Source organism: Leucoraja erinacea, chromosome 36 (assembly GCF_028641065.1).
Source record: "Leucoraja erinacea ecotype New England chromosome 36, Leri_hhj_1, whole genome shotgun sequence".
Taxonomy (NCBI): Eukaryota; Metazoa; Chordata; class Chondrichthyes; order Rajiformes; family Rajidae; genus Leucoraja; species Leucoraja erinaceus.
In genome coordinates, this window is record NC_073412.1 from 9462837 (window position 1) to 9479464 (window position 16628).

Sequence of the window (16628 nt, forward strand, 5' to 3'; positions counted from 1 at the left end):
AGTCTTTTTCTGTGCTTGGTGCATTGTTTCTATTGGAAAATCTCTCTTTATTTTTACAGGTTTTGGAACATTCCACATGTTGCTGTTGGTTATCTGTGGCTGGGCAAACGCCAGTGATGCCATTGAAATTCTGTGCGTGTCCTTCCTGCTTCCCACTGCCCGCTGTGACCTGCACCTTGGCACAGGCGAGATGGGTTGGCTTACAGCAAGCATCTTCCTAGGTAATTTTCCAGCTTTTGCCTATTGAGCTCAATCTGACACCAGCTCCAAGGGCAATACACAAAGCAATACACATACAATACAATACAATATGGTTTATTTGTCACATTGCACATAAAGTGCAAGTGAAATGAATATGTCAGCAGCGGTACAATGATAAAGAACACACACAAAAACACAATAAAAATTTAACATAAACATCCACCACAGCATTCATCACTGTGGTGGAAGGCACACAATTTGGCCAGTCCTCCTCCATTTTCCCCCGTGGTTGGGACCTCAGCCCTCCGCAGCCGTTGCTGCGGGCGTACAGATGGTAAAAGGACAAGTTACAAGTCCTGGTAAGTCCAGGATCGGCTATTCCCCACCTGAGACCGCGGCTTTAAGTTGGTGTAGGCCGCAGGCCGGCGGTCGAGATTTAAAGTTTAAAGTTCCCGCTGCGCCGCAGCCAGAAGCACCGCAGACCGCAGGGCCGGCGGTCGAAGCTCCCCTCCAGGGGTGATGGTAAGTCGCCACCTCGACCGCGGTAGAAGCGGCAGTGATGGCTTCTTCTTCCCCCGGGTCCCCCATGAGGGATCCCGGGCTGTAGACGCCGCGCCAGCTGGAGCTGTGCAGACCGCGCGCGGCTTCAGGCTGCCGGCTGCCCCGGGCCAGCGAAACGGAGCGCTTCCCTCCAGCGAGCCCCAGCGACCTGGAAAAAGTCACCTCTCCATGGAGGAGGCGGCCAAAACGGTTTTCCCCCTCACCCCCCACACAAAACACACAAAGAAACATTAAAAACATACTTTAAAACATACTTAAAAAATAATAAAAAAGTTGAAAAAACTAACGCGCTGCTGACAGGGCTGCCACCATTGCAGTGCCCCCACAGCTACAATCTGCAGAGTGATGGGGAGATTACTAACCTGGTTCATCTACATCCTTGGTGTGTCTTAAAGTACTTTGCATAAATGACAGTGGTGCCGCTGGTAGAGCAGTTGCCTCAGAGACCCCGGTTCGATCTTGACCTCGGGTGCTGTATGTGTGGAGTTTGCACGTCTCCCTGTAACCTCGTGGGATTTACTCCCAAGTGCTCTGGTTTCCTCCGACATCACAAACACACGCGGGCTTGTCGGTTAATTGGCCTCAGTGTGTGTAGAGTGAATGAGAAAGTTGGATAACATAGAACTAGTGTGAACAGGTGATCGATGGTCACTGTGGACTCAGTGGTTACATACTGTATCTTTAAGTAAGTATCTAAATTTAAAATTACCATACAAAAAGTACAATAGTGAATTTATGCATCTCACATTCACGCAAGTTGTGTATAGTGACTGGGCTTCAGGCTAGCTAGGACACTGAGCACATTTTCTCTGCTGTTCAATGATATAATACAAATGGGACTTTAGACATTAGGTGCAGGAGTAGGCCATTCGGCCCTTTGAGCCAGCACCGCCATTCAATGTGATTATGGCTGATCATCCCCAATCCGTTCCTGCCTTCTCCCCATATCCCCTGACTCTGCTATCTTTATGAGCCCTATCTAGCTCTCTCTTGAAAGTATCCAGAGAACCGGCCTCCACCGCCCTCTGAGGCAGACTTTCTATGCTTCTCTGTGGAAAAAGACATTGGTTAAAGGGGGCCGATCCAAAATGTCACCTATCCATGTCATTCAGAGATGTTGACTTACTCCAGCACTTCTGTGATTTTTTAGAAAATTAAACCAGTACCTTTATTTTCTTGTTTCTCCATCAGTTTGATGTCTCAGTGAAAAGGTGGCACTTTCAACAAATGCAGTAATGTTCTTCCTCCCTATCGCACTTCCTAATTACTTGCTGTACCTCCATGCTCAGTCGCTTGAGTATCATGCAAAGGGCTGCGGTTCCCTTTGCACCTCAACGTTTTGTCACCTCTATAGTATGTAGGGCATAGGAACAGCCCAATTGACCCACAGCGTCTATGCTGAACATGATGTACTCTACTTGGAATAATTAAGAAAGAACTGCAGATGCTGGACAAATCGAAGGTTGACAAAAATGCTGGAGAAACTCCGCGGGGGAGGCAGCATCTATGGAGCGAAGGAATAAGTGACGTTTCGGGTCTATAATGTTCAATCTATAATAGGTGATGTTTCGGGTCTTACAAGGTTAATTCCCGGGATGGCGGAACTGTCATATGCTGAGCGAATGGAGCAGCTGGGCATGTACACTCTGGAGTTTAGAAGGATGAGAGCATTTCTCATTGAAACATTTAAGATTGTTAAGGGTTTGGACACGCTAGAGGCAGGAAACATGTTCCCGATGCTGGGGGAGTCCAGAACTAGGAGCCATAGTTTAAGAATAAGGAGTAAGCCATTAGAACGGAGACGAGGAAACACCTTTTCTCATAGAGATTGGTGAGTCTGTGGATTTCTCTGCCTCAGAGGGTGGTGGAGGCGGGTTCTCTGGATGCTTTCAAGAGGGAGCTAGATTGGGTTCTTAAAAATAACAGAGTCAGGGGATGTGGGGAGAAGGCAGGAACGGGGTACTGATTGGGACGATCAGTTGTGATTGCATTGAATGGCGGTGCTGGCTCGAGGGGCCGAATGGCCTACTTCCAAATTGCTTCATCTGTCATTTTCTTGCCTGCTCACTTAAACTGTCTATATTCCTTTGGAGGCTCTTTGTGGACTTCTTTGCAAATTGGTAATCCATCCAATATTGCCTCATCAGCATTACTGACAATGCTACACTCTGTTCCTTCTTCCAAGTCATTAATACAGATTGCATTTGTTAAATTCTCGAGATTTTCTGTTTTCATTTAAGGTTTGAAACATTTGCATTTTGGTTTTGCCTTTTCGATGACAGATGTCTTTTTCCACTTAATGTTTACCTTTCCTATCACTTTTATTCTGCTTTGTTTCTCCTCGTTTTACTGTACCTTTTGTATTAAATGCTTCGTTTTGCATCACCTCCCGCATCTTTTTCTAGCTTAATAATATTTTCTAACTGCAGCTTTAAATGCACACCATGTGCATACATTTCCAACAACTTGTTCGACAAAATTTGGAAGTGATATTTTTGTACACAGGTAGGTGGTGGCATGTATGATTAATAAACATACCTATCATGTTGCCGGAAAGCAAAATAATAGAGATATCTATACACCATACCGGTAGATATCTTCACAAAAAAGCTCTGGTCTTCGGGTATAATATCATTATGATTTAATAAACTCAAATTGTGACTGTAACTAGGTAACTCATTGGCTGAATATAATGAATAAATAAACACTGTGGTGCATCTGCAATGTTCTTCTCAAGACTTTGTAAAGATCATACAACACAGAATCAGGCCATTCGGCCCACCATGCCACTGCTGAACATCACTTTCCCATCTCTACTAATCCCAATGTACTAGCAATTGGTCAGTGCCCTTCTGTAGTTTGCAAATCAATATTGCAAGAGCAGCTGGCCTCCTCCTCAGACAGTACATTCCAGATTCCACCATCCTTGGCGGGGTGGGGGGGTGTTAACAAAAAATCTTCCTTGAATCCCCACTCAACTTGCATCGCTCAGGTTTTGACACCTCTTTTGGCCACAAGTCTAGTATCATGCCACCTTCACCTCTTATCAGAGGCGTGTATACCAAGGTGCCTCTCTTCATCCATATATTCTAGTGCTTTCCCTTTCATTGGGTTATACCCTACTCTTATTAGTCTTTCTAAAGTGTATTACCTTGCACTTATTAAATTCCACCTGTCATTGCTCTGCCTGCTTTATTAACTGATCAATATCTTCCTAAGAACAGATCAATGTCTTCCTAAGACTATTCGCATTCAATACAACCACCGGTTTTTGTGTCTACTGCAACTTGCTGATCATACATCCAATACGTAACTAAATCATTATTGAACAGTAAAACTAATAATCTAACACACTGGGCATTTTGTTGTTGGGCTAACAGATTTTTTCAGATTGTTAGTGATGTTATTCCACTTAATACCCCAACTTTAAATGCATAGAAAGGAAATGCATAGAAAGGAACTGCAGATGCTGGTTTAAACCGAAGAAGAGTCTTCCTAAGAAGCATCTCGACCTGAAACGTCACCCATTCCTTCTCTCGAGAGGTGCTGCCTGTCCCGCTGAGTTACTCCAGCATTTTGAGTTTATCTACACTTTAAATGCACTTTTTTAGAAATTGCACAGTACTATAACAAAATTTACAGTGAATCGAATAAGTTAAAAGTTGCACAGCAACCAGACCTAGTGAGTTTTGGGGAACTAGATCTCAGACCCTGGTGATTTTCTGGGAATCACATTTTTCTATTTTTTCTGAAACTTCTCGCATAGCTATTTTGTGCCGTCAGCAACATCTTGCCTATTTAGGTGCCTAAACTAAAAGGAAAAGTATGGAAAATAAAATAGATAGTATCAAAATCTGTGAAGGCAAATGATGAGTTTAAGTTTAGTTTATTGTCACCTGCACTGAGATACAGTGAAAAGCCTTTGTTGCGTGCCAACCAGTCATTGGAAAGACAATACATGATTACAATCGAGCCGTCCACAGTGTACAGGTAAAGGGAATACCGTGAATAACGTTTAGTGCAAGATAAAGTCCAGTAAAGTCCAATCAAAGATAGTTTGAGGGTCTCGAATGAAGTAGATAGTAGCACAGGACCGCTCTCTAGTTGTGGGTAGGATAGTTCAGTTGCCTGATAACAGCTGGGAAGAAAGTGTCCCTGAATCTGGAGGTGTGTTTTACTTCACTTCTTTACCTCTTACCCGATGGAAGCAGAGAGAAGAGGGAGTGGCCGGGGTGCGACTCGTCCTTGATTATGTTGGTGACCTTGTCGAGGCAGTGATACTTTGTGGGTGGGTGTGTGTGTGGGTGGGTGGGTGTGTGTGTGTGTGTGGGTGGGTGGGTGTGTGTGTGTCTTTTTTACGACTACTCTGAACACAGGTCCCCGTCTTAATTCACGTAAGTGATAGGAGCAGAATTAGGCCATTCGGTCCATCAAGTCTACTCCGACATTCAATCATGGCTGATCTAACTCTCCCTGCTAACCCCATTCTCCTGCCTTCTCCCCATAACCCCTGACACCCATACTAATCAAATCCATCTATCTCTGCCCTAACGTTATCCATTAACGGCCTCCACAGCCTTCTGTGGCAGTGAATTCCACAGATTCACCACCCTCTCGTCCCCCTCCATCTACCCGTACATCTTTCTTTCCACTCCCCCTGCTCCTGTCACCCTGTTCTTTTCCACTACTTATACACTCATCTTTAAGTCTCCCATTTTCGTTCCTCCCCATCCCTCCCACATACCTTTCCACCCACTATCCCTCCCTCTCGTTCTGTCTTTCATTCCCCATTTTCCTTCGTTATCAGATTCCACATTGTGTCCCCTTTTGTCTCCACTTCTCCAGCCTTTGGTACCATCTCCACCCATCTGCTAATGACCTGAATTAATCCATCACTGTGCAATTCTTCCTCCTCCCCTTCTCCCACCCCTCCCATCAGTCTGAGGAAGGGTCCAGTTCATTTCCCCCCATGGATGCTGAATGCTTCTAAGCAGTTTGTTTTTCTTTCGATCAAGATTCCAGCTACTACTGTCTCTTGTGTCTTCACTGTTCTACTTCATTGCCTTTAGTAAAAGCAAAGTATCCTTTATTGTCATTCAGGCTTTTCAATCTGAACGAAATTTTGTGCCTTGCAGTCATAACATAGAATAAAATAACAAAACACACAATAAACACAGATTTAACATCCACCACAGTGAGTCTTACCAGGCCCTCCTCGCTGTGATGGAAGGCAAAAGTCTTAAAGTCCATTTGGGTTTTGACTCTAAGTCTTAGAGTGCTTTTGGGTTGACTGAGATCGCCAGGATACAAATCAAGTTATTTTTTGTTATAAATCTAGTACAAAGAGTTCAGAGGCTTTGCAATATAGTGGCAGAGCTGACGATTTGTTAGTGAGCGTTTAAGGTTAGCTCCTTTATGTGGTTGAGGAGAGGAGAATACTTGGCTGTGAATAGTACACTCATGGGGAAAGGAAACTAAGTGATGAAGAAACTCAGCGGGTCAGGCAGCATTTCTAGAGAATGTGAATAGGTGACGTTTCAGGCTGGGACTCTTCTTTTGACTAATTGTTGGGGGGGGCGGGGGAGAAAGTTGAGAGAGAGAGAGGAGGCAGGAGGAAGGTCACACATCATAGATAGACACAGGTGAGGGGGGGGGGGGGGGGGATTGATCGGCAGATGGTTGGAACTAAGGCCGGAGATTAAAACAGAAGGATTGAGGCCGGCTGATGGAAGAGCTGCAAATGTGAAATCAGAGGAAGGAACGGGGGGGGGGGGGGGCGGAATAGGTACAATGAGGGGCACAGGGGAGGGGTGAGGAGTAAAGTGGGGGGGGGGGGGGGAGCGGTGTTGATGCAGTTCCTTATTTCTACAGCATGATGAATTTGGACTCTTGTGAAGAAGGTAATCCAGCAGAGATTCTGGTGCTCAATATCCTGTCTCTGTGCACTCACATCAATCCATACTGCTGCCCAAGCGAAATATGAGGACTGGTTCTAAAAACACAGTGTCTATGGATTATTACATGGACTTGTTTTCGGTGCTGTAGATAGCAATCTCCTTGTGTTATCCTGATGGAATCTAGCTCATTGGCCATTACGGTGTGCGGGCATTTGTTTTCTGATGTTATGTACATCTTGCTATTAAGTTTCAAGTTAACTTCAACATGGACAGAGAGATGAACATTCGGTATTCTAAGAGTGACTCTAGAGGTTAGTGAGCCATTCACGTGGTCTAACCTCGTAACTCCAGCTGCCACTGTGAAATGGAGGGGATTGGCACCTATCAGAAGAACCATTGTGAAGTGAAGTGCACGACATTTCGAGTCGAGGCGTCATTTATTTCACTCCACTGGTCTCAAGAAGGGTCTCAACCTGGAACGTCACAATAGGTGCAGGCGTAGGCCATTCGGCCCTTCGAGCCAGCACCACCATTCAATGTGATCATGGCTGATCATCCCCAATCAGTACCCCGTTCCTGCCTTCTTCCCATATCCCCTGACTCCGCTATTTTTAAGAGCCCTATCTAGCTCTCTCTTGAAAGCATCCAGAGAACCTGCCTCCACCACCCTCTGAGGCAGAGAATTTCACAGACTCACCACTCCAAACCCTTAACAATCTTATATGTCTCAATGGGATTCCCTCTCATCCATCTAAACTCCGGAGTGTACAAGCCCAGCTGCTCCATTCTCTCAGCATATGACAGTCCCGCCATCCTGGGAATTAACTTTGTAAACCTACGCTGCACTCCCTCAATAGCAAGAATGTCCTTCCTCAAACTAGGGGACCAAAACTGCACACAATACTCCAGATGTGGTCTCACTAGGGTCCTGTACAACTGCAGATGAACCTCTTTGCTCGACTCCTCTTGTTATAAAGGCCAACATGCCATTCACTTTCTTCACTGCCTGATGTACCTGCATGCTTACTTTCATAGACTGATGTACAAGGACCCCCAGATCCCGTTGTACTTCCCCTTTTCCCAACTTGGCGCCATTTAGATAGTCACCTATCCATGTTCTCCGGCGATGCTGTCTGGCCTGCTGAGTTACACCAGCACTTTGTGCATTAACCAGCATCTGCAGCTCCCTTGTTTCTACTGCAGTGAAATAGAAGTAATTGTCTGGCATTTGGGATGTCTGGGCCCATCAGTACACTTCATCATCAGGCTTTCATCTGCCAGTAATGCTGTTACTTCTGAACATTTCAATATCTAAGATAGACACAAAATGCTGGAGTAACTCAGTGGGACAGGCAGCATCTCTGGAGAGATGAAATGGGTGAGGTTTCGGGTCGAGACCCTTCTTCAGACAAAATCCAGGTTGTCCTTGGCCCACAGTCTTGCTTCAGTTAACCCATTGACTCCTAGTTGAATGTTAGTGTCCATCTCGGTGCGGTCGAACAAATTGAGTGCCCGGTCCGTACTTGCTGAGTTCCCCACAGTTGTGCAGCTGGAAGAACTGCCGCCTCTGAGCACCAGAGACCCGGGTTTGACTCTGACCTCGAGTGCTGCCTGTGTGGAGTTTGCATGTTATCCCTGTGTCTGCGTGGTTTTCCTCTGGGTGTTCTGGTTTCCTTCCACATCCCAAAGACGTGGGGTTTGTGTGTCCACTAAGTAGAGCTGCGGGTTTCATTCTGACCTCGGGAGGTGTCTCCCTGTGACTGTGTCTCTTCCACCCAGGTGCTCCGGTTCAGTGGTACTTTGATGTTATGAGCATCTAAGTGAAATTATTTTCTTTCCGCACAGTTCAGTGACAATCCTACCATGCATTAGGCACAATCAGACTAAGTATAAGAGTGTAAGACAGTCACCCACACCGAGTCAGTGCACCAGAGTTGCCACATTTCAGGCACCATCTTGCCCCTGTCAAGTCCAAAGCTTTCACAAAAAAAATGTTAAAGTCTTAACCTGACCTGTTGTCCTGGTGGTGGCACTGGGTCAGAGTTGCAGGGTTCGTCCTAGCCAAGCAATGTTGATGTCCTCCACCACTCTGTGCTGCTGTTGGCCGTGTCCGAGCTAATGGAGACCAGGCCTCCGCAGTCCACTCCAAATAGTCCACCATTCTGGTGCATTGACCCCGACCATTGCTCATCCACCATGCCCGGACCCGGCATGCCCAAAGATGTGTGGGTTTGCAGGCTAGTTGGCCTCTGTGAATTGGCCCTAGTGTGTGTAAGGAGCGGATGAGAAAGGGGGATAACATAGAACTAGTGTGAACAGGTGATCAACGATTAGCATGGGCTTGGTGGGCCATGCTGTATCTAAACTGAACCTCATAGGGCTCTGGGCTCAATTATTGCACCAAAATTCAAGCATCTGATCTAAACCCGTGGAGATGGTTTTGTTTTGAGATGTTATTCCAAAACTCCATCAACTTAGTGAGTGTCAAAGGTCCCGAACACAATTGGAAAGAAACTGAGGGAGTTCTTGTGGCTTTTTGTCAAAAATCCCTCTCTCATTGGTACCTGGAGAAAGGAAAGGATTATTGGATCATTTAACCAATGTGCTATTTGTGGAAGCTTGCTGTGTGCAAGTTGACAGGCACACACACACTAGGCCCCAAAATTGAATGTCATGTCAATGTAGGATTAAGATACAAGCCTCCAGATAGCATGGTATCCAGGCTTACAATGAGTGTTTCTCCCCGTCTATGCAGGTATGATGATCGGGGGCTACATATGGGGGGCACTCGCAGACCTGAAGGGTCGTCAGAGAATTCTAGTGCTCTCGTTAACAGTGAATGGGGTCTTTGGAGCAACATCGAGCCTGGCAACTAATTTCTGGACGTTTCTAGTGTTGCGATTCTGTAGTGGAGTTGGGTGAGTAATGGGTCAGGCTCCTGCTTGCCTTCCTTCCTGGCTTTGTGGAGGTGCTGCTTCTTGGGTAGTCCTACAGGATCAAGGTTGTCTCGTTTCCATACTGGTTTTGTTGGTCCTGATGAGGTCCATGTGAGCAGAATGGACCTGAGGTATCTGATGGGGCAGGTGGCTAGTTGGTGAGGTGGTGCACTCCTTCTGCTGGTGTCTTAATACCTCCATAGCCTCGAGGTTCTCAAATGGCTCCTCCTCCACTTGAGTAGAGGTGGCGGTGAGGAGTTGGTGGGGTTGTTGCCATTTCCATAAGGAGGGTTTAAGAACATCCTTGAATCTTCCTCTCTGTCCACCAGCGATCTTCCAACAGAGATCAGAGTAGAGTACCCGGATCAGCAGACTGCTGTCATGGGTGTGAACAACGAGGTGAGCCCATTGTGTGCAGTTTTGGTCTCCTAATTTGAAAAAGGACATTCTTGCTATTGAGGGAGTGCAGCGTAGGTTCACCAGGATGGCAGGACTGACAAATGATGAAAGAATGGATCGACTGGGCTTGTATTCACTGGGATTTAGTAGGATGAGAGGGGATCTTATAGAATCATGTAACATTCTTAAAGGATTGGACAGGCTAGCTGCAGGATAAATGTTCCCCATGTTGGGGGAAGTCCAGAACCAGGGGTCACAGTTTAAGAATAAGAGGTAGGTCATTTAAGATTGAGATGAGGAAAAACTTTTACACCCAGAGAGTTGTGAATCTGTGGAATTCTCTGCCACGGAAGGCAGTGGAGGCCAATTCACTGGATGTTTCCAAGAGGGAATTAGATATAGCTCTTAGGGAAATACAGGGATATGGGGAGAAAGCAGGATCGGTGTACTGATTTTGGATGATCAGCCAAGATCATGGCGGTGCTGGCTGGAAGGGCCGAATGGCCTAATCCTGCACCTATTTTCCATGGCTAACTGAGTGTAACTAGGACCTCCCTGTTGGGGATATTCCCCTGCGAGAGGATGTGATGGATTTAGTTAACTTTAGAGATACAGCACAGAACCGTGCAACTTTGGCCCACCGAGCCCATGCCGACCAGTGATCACACAGGTTCTATCTTATCCCACTTACCCAACCGCTCCCCACACACGAGGGGCAATTCAGAGGTCAATTAACCTACAAACCTGCATGTCTTTGGGATGAGGGAGGAAACCGGAGCACCCCGAAGATACCCATACAGTCACAGGAAGTACATGCAAACTCCACAGACACAGCACCCAAGGTCGGGGATCAAACCTGGGACTCTACCAGCTGTGCCGCTGTGCTGCCCATCGTACAGTACTACAAGGTCGATGCTTGGGCCCCTTACTGATCGGCAATTCAACCAAGGTGACCAAATGCAATAGTTTGTTGATGATGCAAAGCTTAAGTAGGAATGCGGGTGTAAATAGAGGCTTCAAGAGGACACAGACCAAGTTGCATGTGTGGGCAACGCTGTGGTGAATGAAGTATGGTGTGGAAAAATATTGAGCTTCTCAGTAGAAAAACAAATTCATTATTTTGATTGTGGTGGTTGGTTAATGAATATTGATGCTCATAGACCTGGATGTTTTGATTAGTACGCGTGTCAGAGGTAATGGGGAGAAGGCAGGAGAATGGGGTTAGGAGGGAGAGATAGATCAGCCATGATTGAATAGCGGAGTAAATGGCGGTACAATTCTACTCCTATCACTTATAATCTTATGATGTTTTATAGAAGTCATTGAAAGCTCGCGTGTAGCTAGAGCAGGCAGGTAGGTAGGTAAATATTTTATTAGCAAGATTTGAGTACTCAAATTATGTAAGAACGTGGTGAAAACATACATCGAAACCTAGAATGTCATACAATTGAAGAGGGCGGCACGGTGGCGCAGCGGTAGAGTTGCTGCCTTACAGCGCCAGTGACCCGGGTTCGATCCCGACTACGGGCGCTGTCTGTACGGAGTTTGTACGTTCTCCCCGTGACCTGCGTGGCTTTTCTCCGAGATCTTTGGTTTCCTCCCACAGTCCAAAGACGTACAGGTTTGTAGGTTAATTGTTGTAGTAAGTGTAAATTATCCCTAGTGTGTGTAGGAAAGTGTTAATATCCGGGGATCACTGGTCAGTGCCGACTCGGTGGGCTGAAGGGCCTGATTCCACGCTGTATCTCTAAACGAAACTAAACACAGATATGGGCCCTTGTCCATGCCGCGTTTTTTGCCCATCTACAGGATCCTATTTGGACCATATTCTCCTGTGACGTGCCTATTTAGGTATGCGTCTAAATGCCTCTTAGACATATTAATAATATCTGACTCCACCAACTCATCATTGAGCCAGTTCCAGTTGTCACCCACCCTGTGTGTTCTTGTCTTCTCCTTGGTTTCTGTCTCTTAAAACCCATTTCTCCTCCCAAATTAAATGTTACTTGGCCAAACACGTTGTTATCTCCTATCAAACGCCTTTGTATAGTACCCACATTAATATAAATGCAGGCGGCAGTTGTTGCCCCAATAGACCCTTCTCTCCACCCCACTCCACCCTCCGCCCAGCTGGCTCTATGTTTCAACACATTGGGCCGAATGGCCAGAAGCTGCTTCTGGCCAGTCAGGGACCTTTAGAGATATAGCATGGAAACAGGCCCTTCGGCCCACCGAGTCCGTGCCAACCAATGATCACCCTGTACACTAGCATCCTACACGCTAGGGACAATTTATAACATGGTCATCCCATACACAAAGAGGGTGGTGGGTGTATGGAACAAGCTGCCAGAGGAGGTAGTTGAGGCCGGGACTATCCATAGTTTAAGAAACAGTTGGACAGGTACATAGATAGGACAGGTTTGGAGGGTTATGGACAAAGCTCGGGCGAGTGGAACTAGGGTAGCTGGGGCATTGTTGGCCAGTGTGAGCGAGTTGGGCCGAAGGGCCTGTTTCCACTCTGTATCACTCTATGACTATATCTATGACGAGCACTCTCCTACACGCTAGGGAAATTCTACAATTTTACCAAAGCCAATTAACCTACAAACCTGTACATCTTTGGAGTGTGGGAGGAAACAGGAGCACCTTGAGAAAACCCACGTGGTCACGGGGAGACCCGTTGTCAGGATCAAACCTGGATCTTTGACACTGTAAGGCAGCACCACCGTGCTACCCACTGTTGAGCAGGTGGGACAATGAGTCAAGCTGGGGGTGAACCCGGAACATGACATGCACTTTAAGTCTCTTTTTCTAAAAGATATACTTGCTGTGGAGGAAATTCAACAAAGGTTCACAAGGTGTTTTTGTGGGCTAGAAGCTCTGTCTAATGAGCACAAATGGAGTAAATTGAACCTCCATGCCCTGGTGTTTGGGTGACTTCAATACAGAAGACAAAGAGAGACCAGCAAGGTAGATATAGTGAGGATGTTTTTATTTGAGCTAAACAGTCTAGAATGTGGGACTGCAATCCCAAATTTAAAAGGTTCTCTATTTACGAACTGAAATGAGAAGACATCTTTGAGCCTGGGGATTGTCGAATCATTGGAATTCTCCCTTGGAGATCTGTAGAGGTTTGGCAGGTGAGGAATATATCCGAGTTTATCCGAGGACCATTCAGTAGTCATACAACGGGGATAAAGCTGTTCCTGAATTTGGTGGTACGCGCTTTCAGGATTTTGTACTTTCTTCCTGATGGAAGAGGGGGAAAAGCGGGAATACTTGGGGTAAGAAAGAACCTTGATAATGTTGGATGCCTTCCCGAGGCAGTGTGAAGTGCAGATAGAAGGTTGGTGGGGAGGATTTGAGAGCCGGACTGTGTGATGGAGGCCAAGTCAGTGGATATTTTTAAGGCAGAGATAGATAGATTCTTGATTAGTACGGGTGTCGGGGGTATGAGGAGAAGGCAGGAGAATGGGGTTAGGAAGGAGAGTTAGATCAGTCATGATTGAATGGCGGAGTAGACTTGATGGGTCGAATGGCCTAATTCTACTCCTATGACTTATGACCTTATGGGCTGCGTGACTTTCTGCAATTTCTTGTGGTCTTGGGCAGAACTGTTGCCAAACCAAGCGGTGATACAAGCCGACAGGAGCATTTGTAGACATTGGTGAGAGTTGTTGGAGCCACGCTAAACTTCCTTTGTCTTCTGAGAAAGTAGAGGCATTGGTGGCTAGAGCTCCAATGTGGTTACGTTTTCATCTTAATTGGCGCTTACCAACACAAAATGGATTCTGTTCACAACTCGGACAATCTATCCTAGCATTGTTATTCCGATGGACATGGTGATGATTTAATTTTCTGTGCATTCTCAGTGTTGGAGGTTCTCTGCCGGTCATATTCTCCTACTTTGCGGAATTCCAACCACAGAACAGAAGAGGCTGCATGATCAGTGCTTTGGCCGCCTTCTGGATGGGCGGGAACATCTTTGCAGCAGGTAGGTGTAATTGCACAAACCCTGAAACACAAGACTAGCCAACGTACCGAGCTGTGGGGCCTTGATGCTCTTGGGATTTAGCTTCAGGCCTCTTTGAGCAAATGACAATAGACAATAGGTAATAGGTGCAGGAGTAGGCCATTTGGCCCTTCGAGGTACTGATTGGGGATGATCAGCCATGATCACATTGAATGACAGTGCTGGCTCGAAGGGCCGAATGGCCTACTCCTGCACCTATTGTCTATTGAACGAACCATAATGATATTGAACAAGAAGCATGTTAATCCTTGCCAACCACTGTAAAAGCTACTTTGCAAACCACTTCACAATGGCCAGATGATGAACTGTCAATTTATTAACAACCGTCAGTTTATTAACTATGTTTATGTAGATGCACAGTGATGAAAATTAGTCTGTTTTAATTAAGATTCCAATGTTATTTTTCATTGCCATAAAACACTCGCAATTAAAGTTTTGAAAGGACGATTCAGCAAAAATAATTGATAACTTTTTTATTGGATGATGTTTAAAACTTGAAGCTGTTAAATTAATTACGGGCCATTCATTTTGAAAAGATTGCTGCAATATAACTCTTTACTCCAGCGGGAAATAAAAGCTGGTGCTTTATAGATGTCGAACGTGACCCAGTTTGGAACGGTCTAGTTTCTCTCTTGGAGTAATCAATTGTTCCTTTCAGTGGGGTAATAACACCGGATTAATGTATTTTTCCTAAACAGGCGAATCGGAATATTATCTTGCCTTTATTATAATTGTTTCTATAAATCTTTCATTGTTGTGCCGAGCAAATCCATATCAAAGTGCAGTGGCAACATTGCAGCTCTTTCATTTATTCATGAGGACTGGATAAGTAAAGGTTGCAGCCAGCCAAAAATGCAGTCTGGAATTTAAAGTTGCATTAAAATTCCAGCCATGCTCCTACAAGTACACCAATTGAAACGAGTTTAAAAGTTTCCTTTCTTCCTCGCATTCCAATGTCATAAAAAAAAAAAAAAATCCATTTAATTAAATTTGGAGGCATTCTGTATGTAGGTGATGATGGTGCGGCAAATGCAGAAGGGGTGTAAACGCCAGCGTGCCGACAGCCCTTGTCTACAACATGTGCTGGCATGAATTATACAGGAGAATATAGTCTCCATATTCCCATCATTTATGCAGTGGTGGACTTGTCTGTGTTCACCACTCTCTCTCTGCAGGTTCAGGCAGTCAAGAACACAGCAGATGCCACACCTGGCTGAGATTCATCCCATCCAAATAGTTTTTAAGGTGCATTTTTAGAAGTTGGGCGGCATTATATGGGGGGGGGGGGGGGGGGGAGAACAGTGACGCAGCGTTGGAGTAACTTCCTTCCAGCGGCAGAGACCCGGGTTCGATCCCATCTACGGGTGCTGTCTGTACAGAGTTTGTACATTCTCCCTGTGACCCCGTTGGTTTTCTCTGAGTGCTCGGCTTTCCTCCCACACACCAATGACATGCAGGTTTGTAGGTTATTTGGCTCCAGTAAAATTGTAAATTATCCCTTGTGTGGGTGTAGGATAGTATTTAGTGGTGGTGGGCGTGGACTCGGTGGGCCGAAGGGCCTGTTTCCATGCTGTATCTCCAAAGCCTAAAAGTCTAAAGCCACGGGGAGAATGTACAAACTCCACACAGACAACACCCAAGGTCAGGATCGAACCTCTGTCCCCAGCACTGTGAGGCAGCTGCACTACCAACTATGCCGCCCCATGTCCTGTTGGAGATGATATGCTGTGTGCACACGGACTGCTGATGGGCTGACCTAATGCTGCCTCTCTTGTCTGTCTGTCCGCAGGCCTGGCCTGGTTGGTCATCCCCAGGACCTCGCTGTCCTTCCAACTCGGCTCTCTGACCTTTTCCAGCTGGCGGGTCTTTGTGCTGCTGTGCTCGCTGCCCAGCCTGACCTCCGCACTGGTCTACGCACTCGGGATGCCCGAGAGTCCAAAGTTCTTGATGGAGGTAAGGAGGCAACACACACTGCAACCCTCGAGCATAGCACCAATTGCTTGAGCAACTCAGCGGGTCAGGCAGCATCTGTGGAGGGAATAGATGGGTGACGCTTCTAGTTTAGTTTAGAGATACAGCGTGGAAACAGGCCTTTCTGCCCACCGAGTCTGCGCCGACCAGCGTTCACCCGCACACTAAATCTATCCCGCACACCAGGGGCAATTTACAGAAGCCAATTAACCTACAGACCTGAACGCCTTTGGAGTGTGGGAGGAAACCGGAGCACCCGGAGAAAATCCACGAGGTCACGGGGAGAACAAACAAACTACAGACAGCACCCGTCGTCAGGATTGAACCTGGGTCCCTGGTGCTGTAAGGCAGTAACTCTACTGCTGCACCACCGTGCTGCGCTTACAGGTGGGGCTGTCCATCCATTTTCTCCAGAGATGCTGCCTAACCCGCTGAGTACTCCAGCACTTTGTATTTAGCTCGAGATTTCAGCATCTGCAGTTCCTAGTATCTACTTTTAACTACATTTGACCCAGGTGCGATCCTGACAACTGGTGCTGTCTGTACCAAGTTTGTGTGTTCTCCCCGTGACCTGCGTGGGTTTTCTCCGGGTGCTCTGGTTTCCTCCCACACTCCAAAGACGTACAGGTT

The 16628-nt window shown here is 46.4% G+C and overlaps 1 protein-coding gene across 2 annotated transcripts in view; it reads left to right on the forward strand.

The window, feature by feature from the left end:
• sv2 (synaptic vesicle glycoprotein 2) overlaps positions 1-16628 on the forward strand; it is a 44056-nt gene that overhangs the window by 8710 nt on the left and 18718 nt on the right. For both annotated transcript variants that reach the window (XM_055662633.1, XM_055662634.1), the window contains exons 3-6: positions 60-221; positions 9415-9577; positions 13867-13988; positions 15817-15980. In XM_055662633.1, the coding sequence (XP_055518608.1) occupies positions 60-221; positions 9415-9577; positions 13867-13988; positions 15817-15980 (611 nt within the window). The remainder of the gene's footprint in view (positions 1-59; positions 222-9414; positions 9578-13866; positions 13989-15816; positions 15981-16628) is intronic.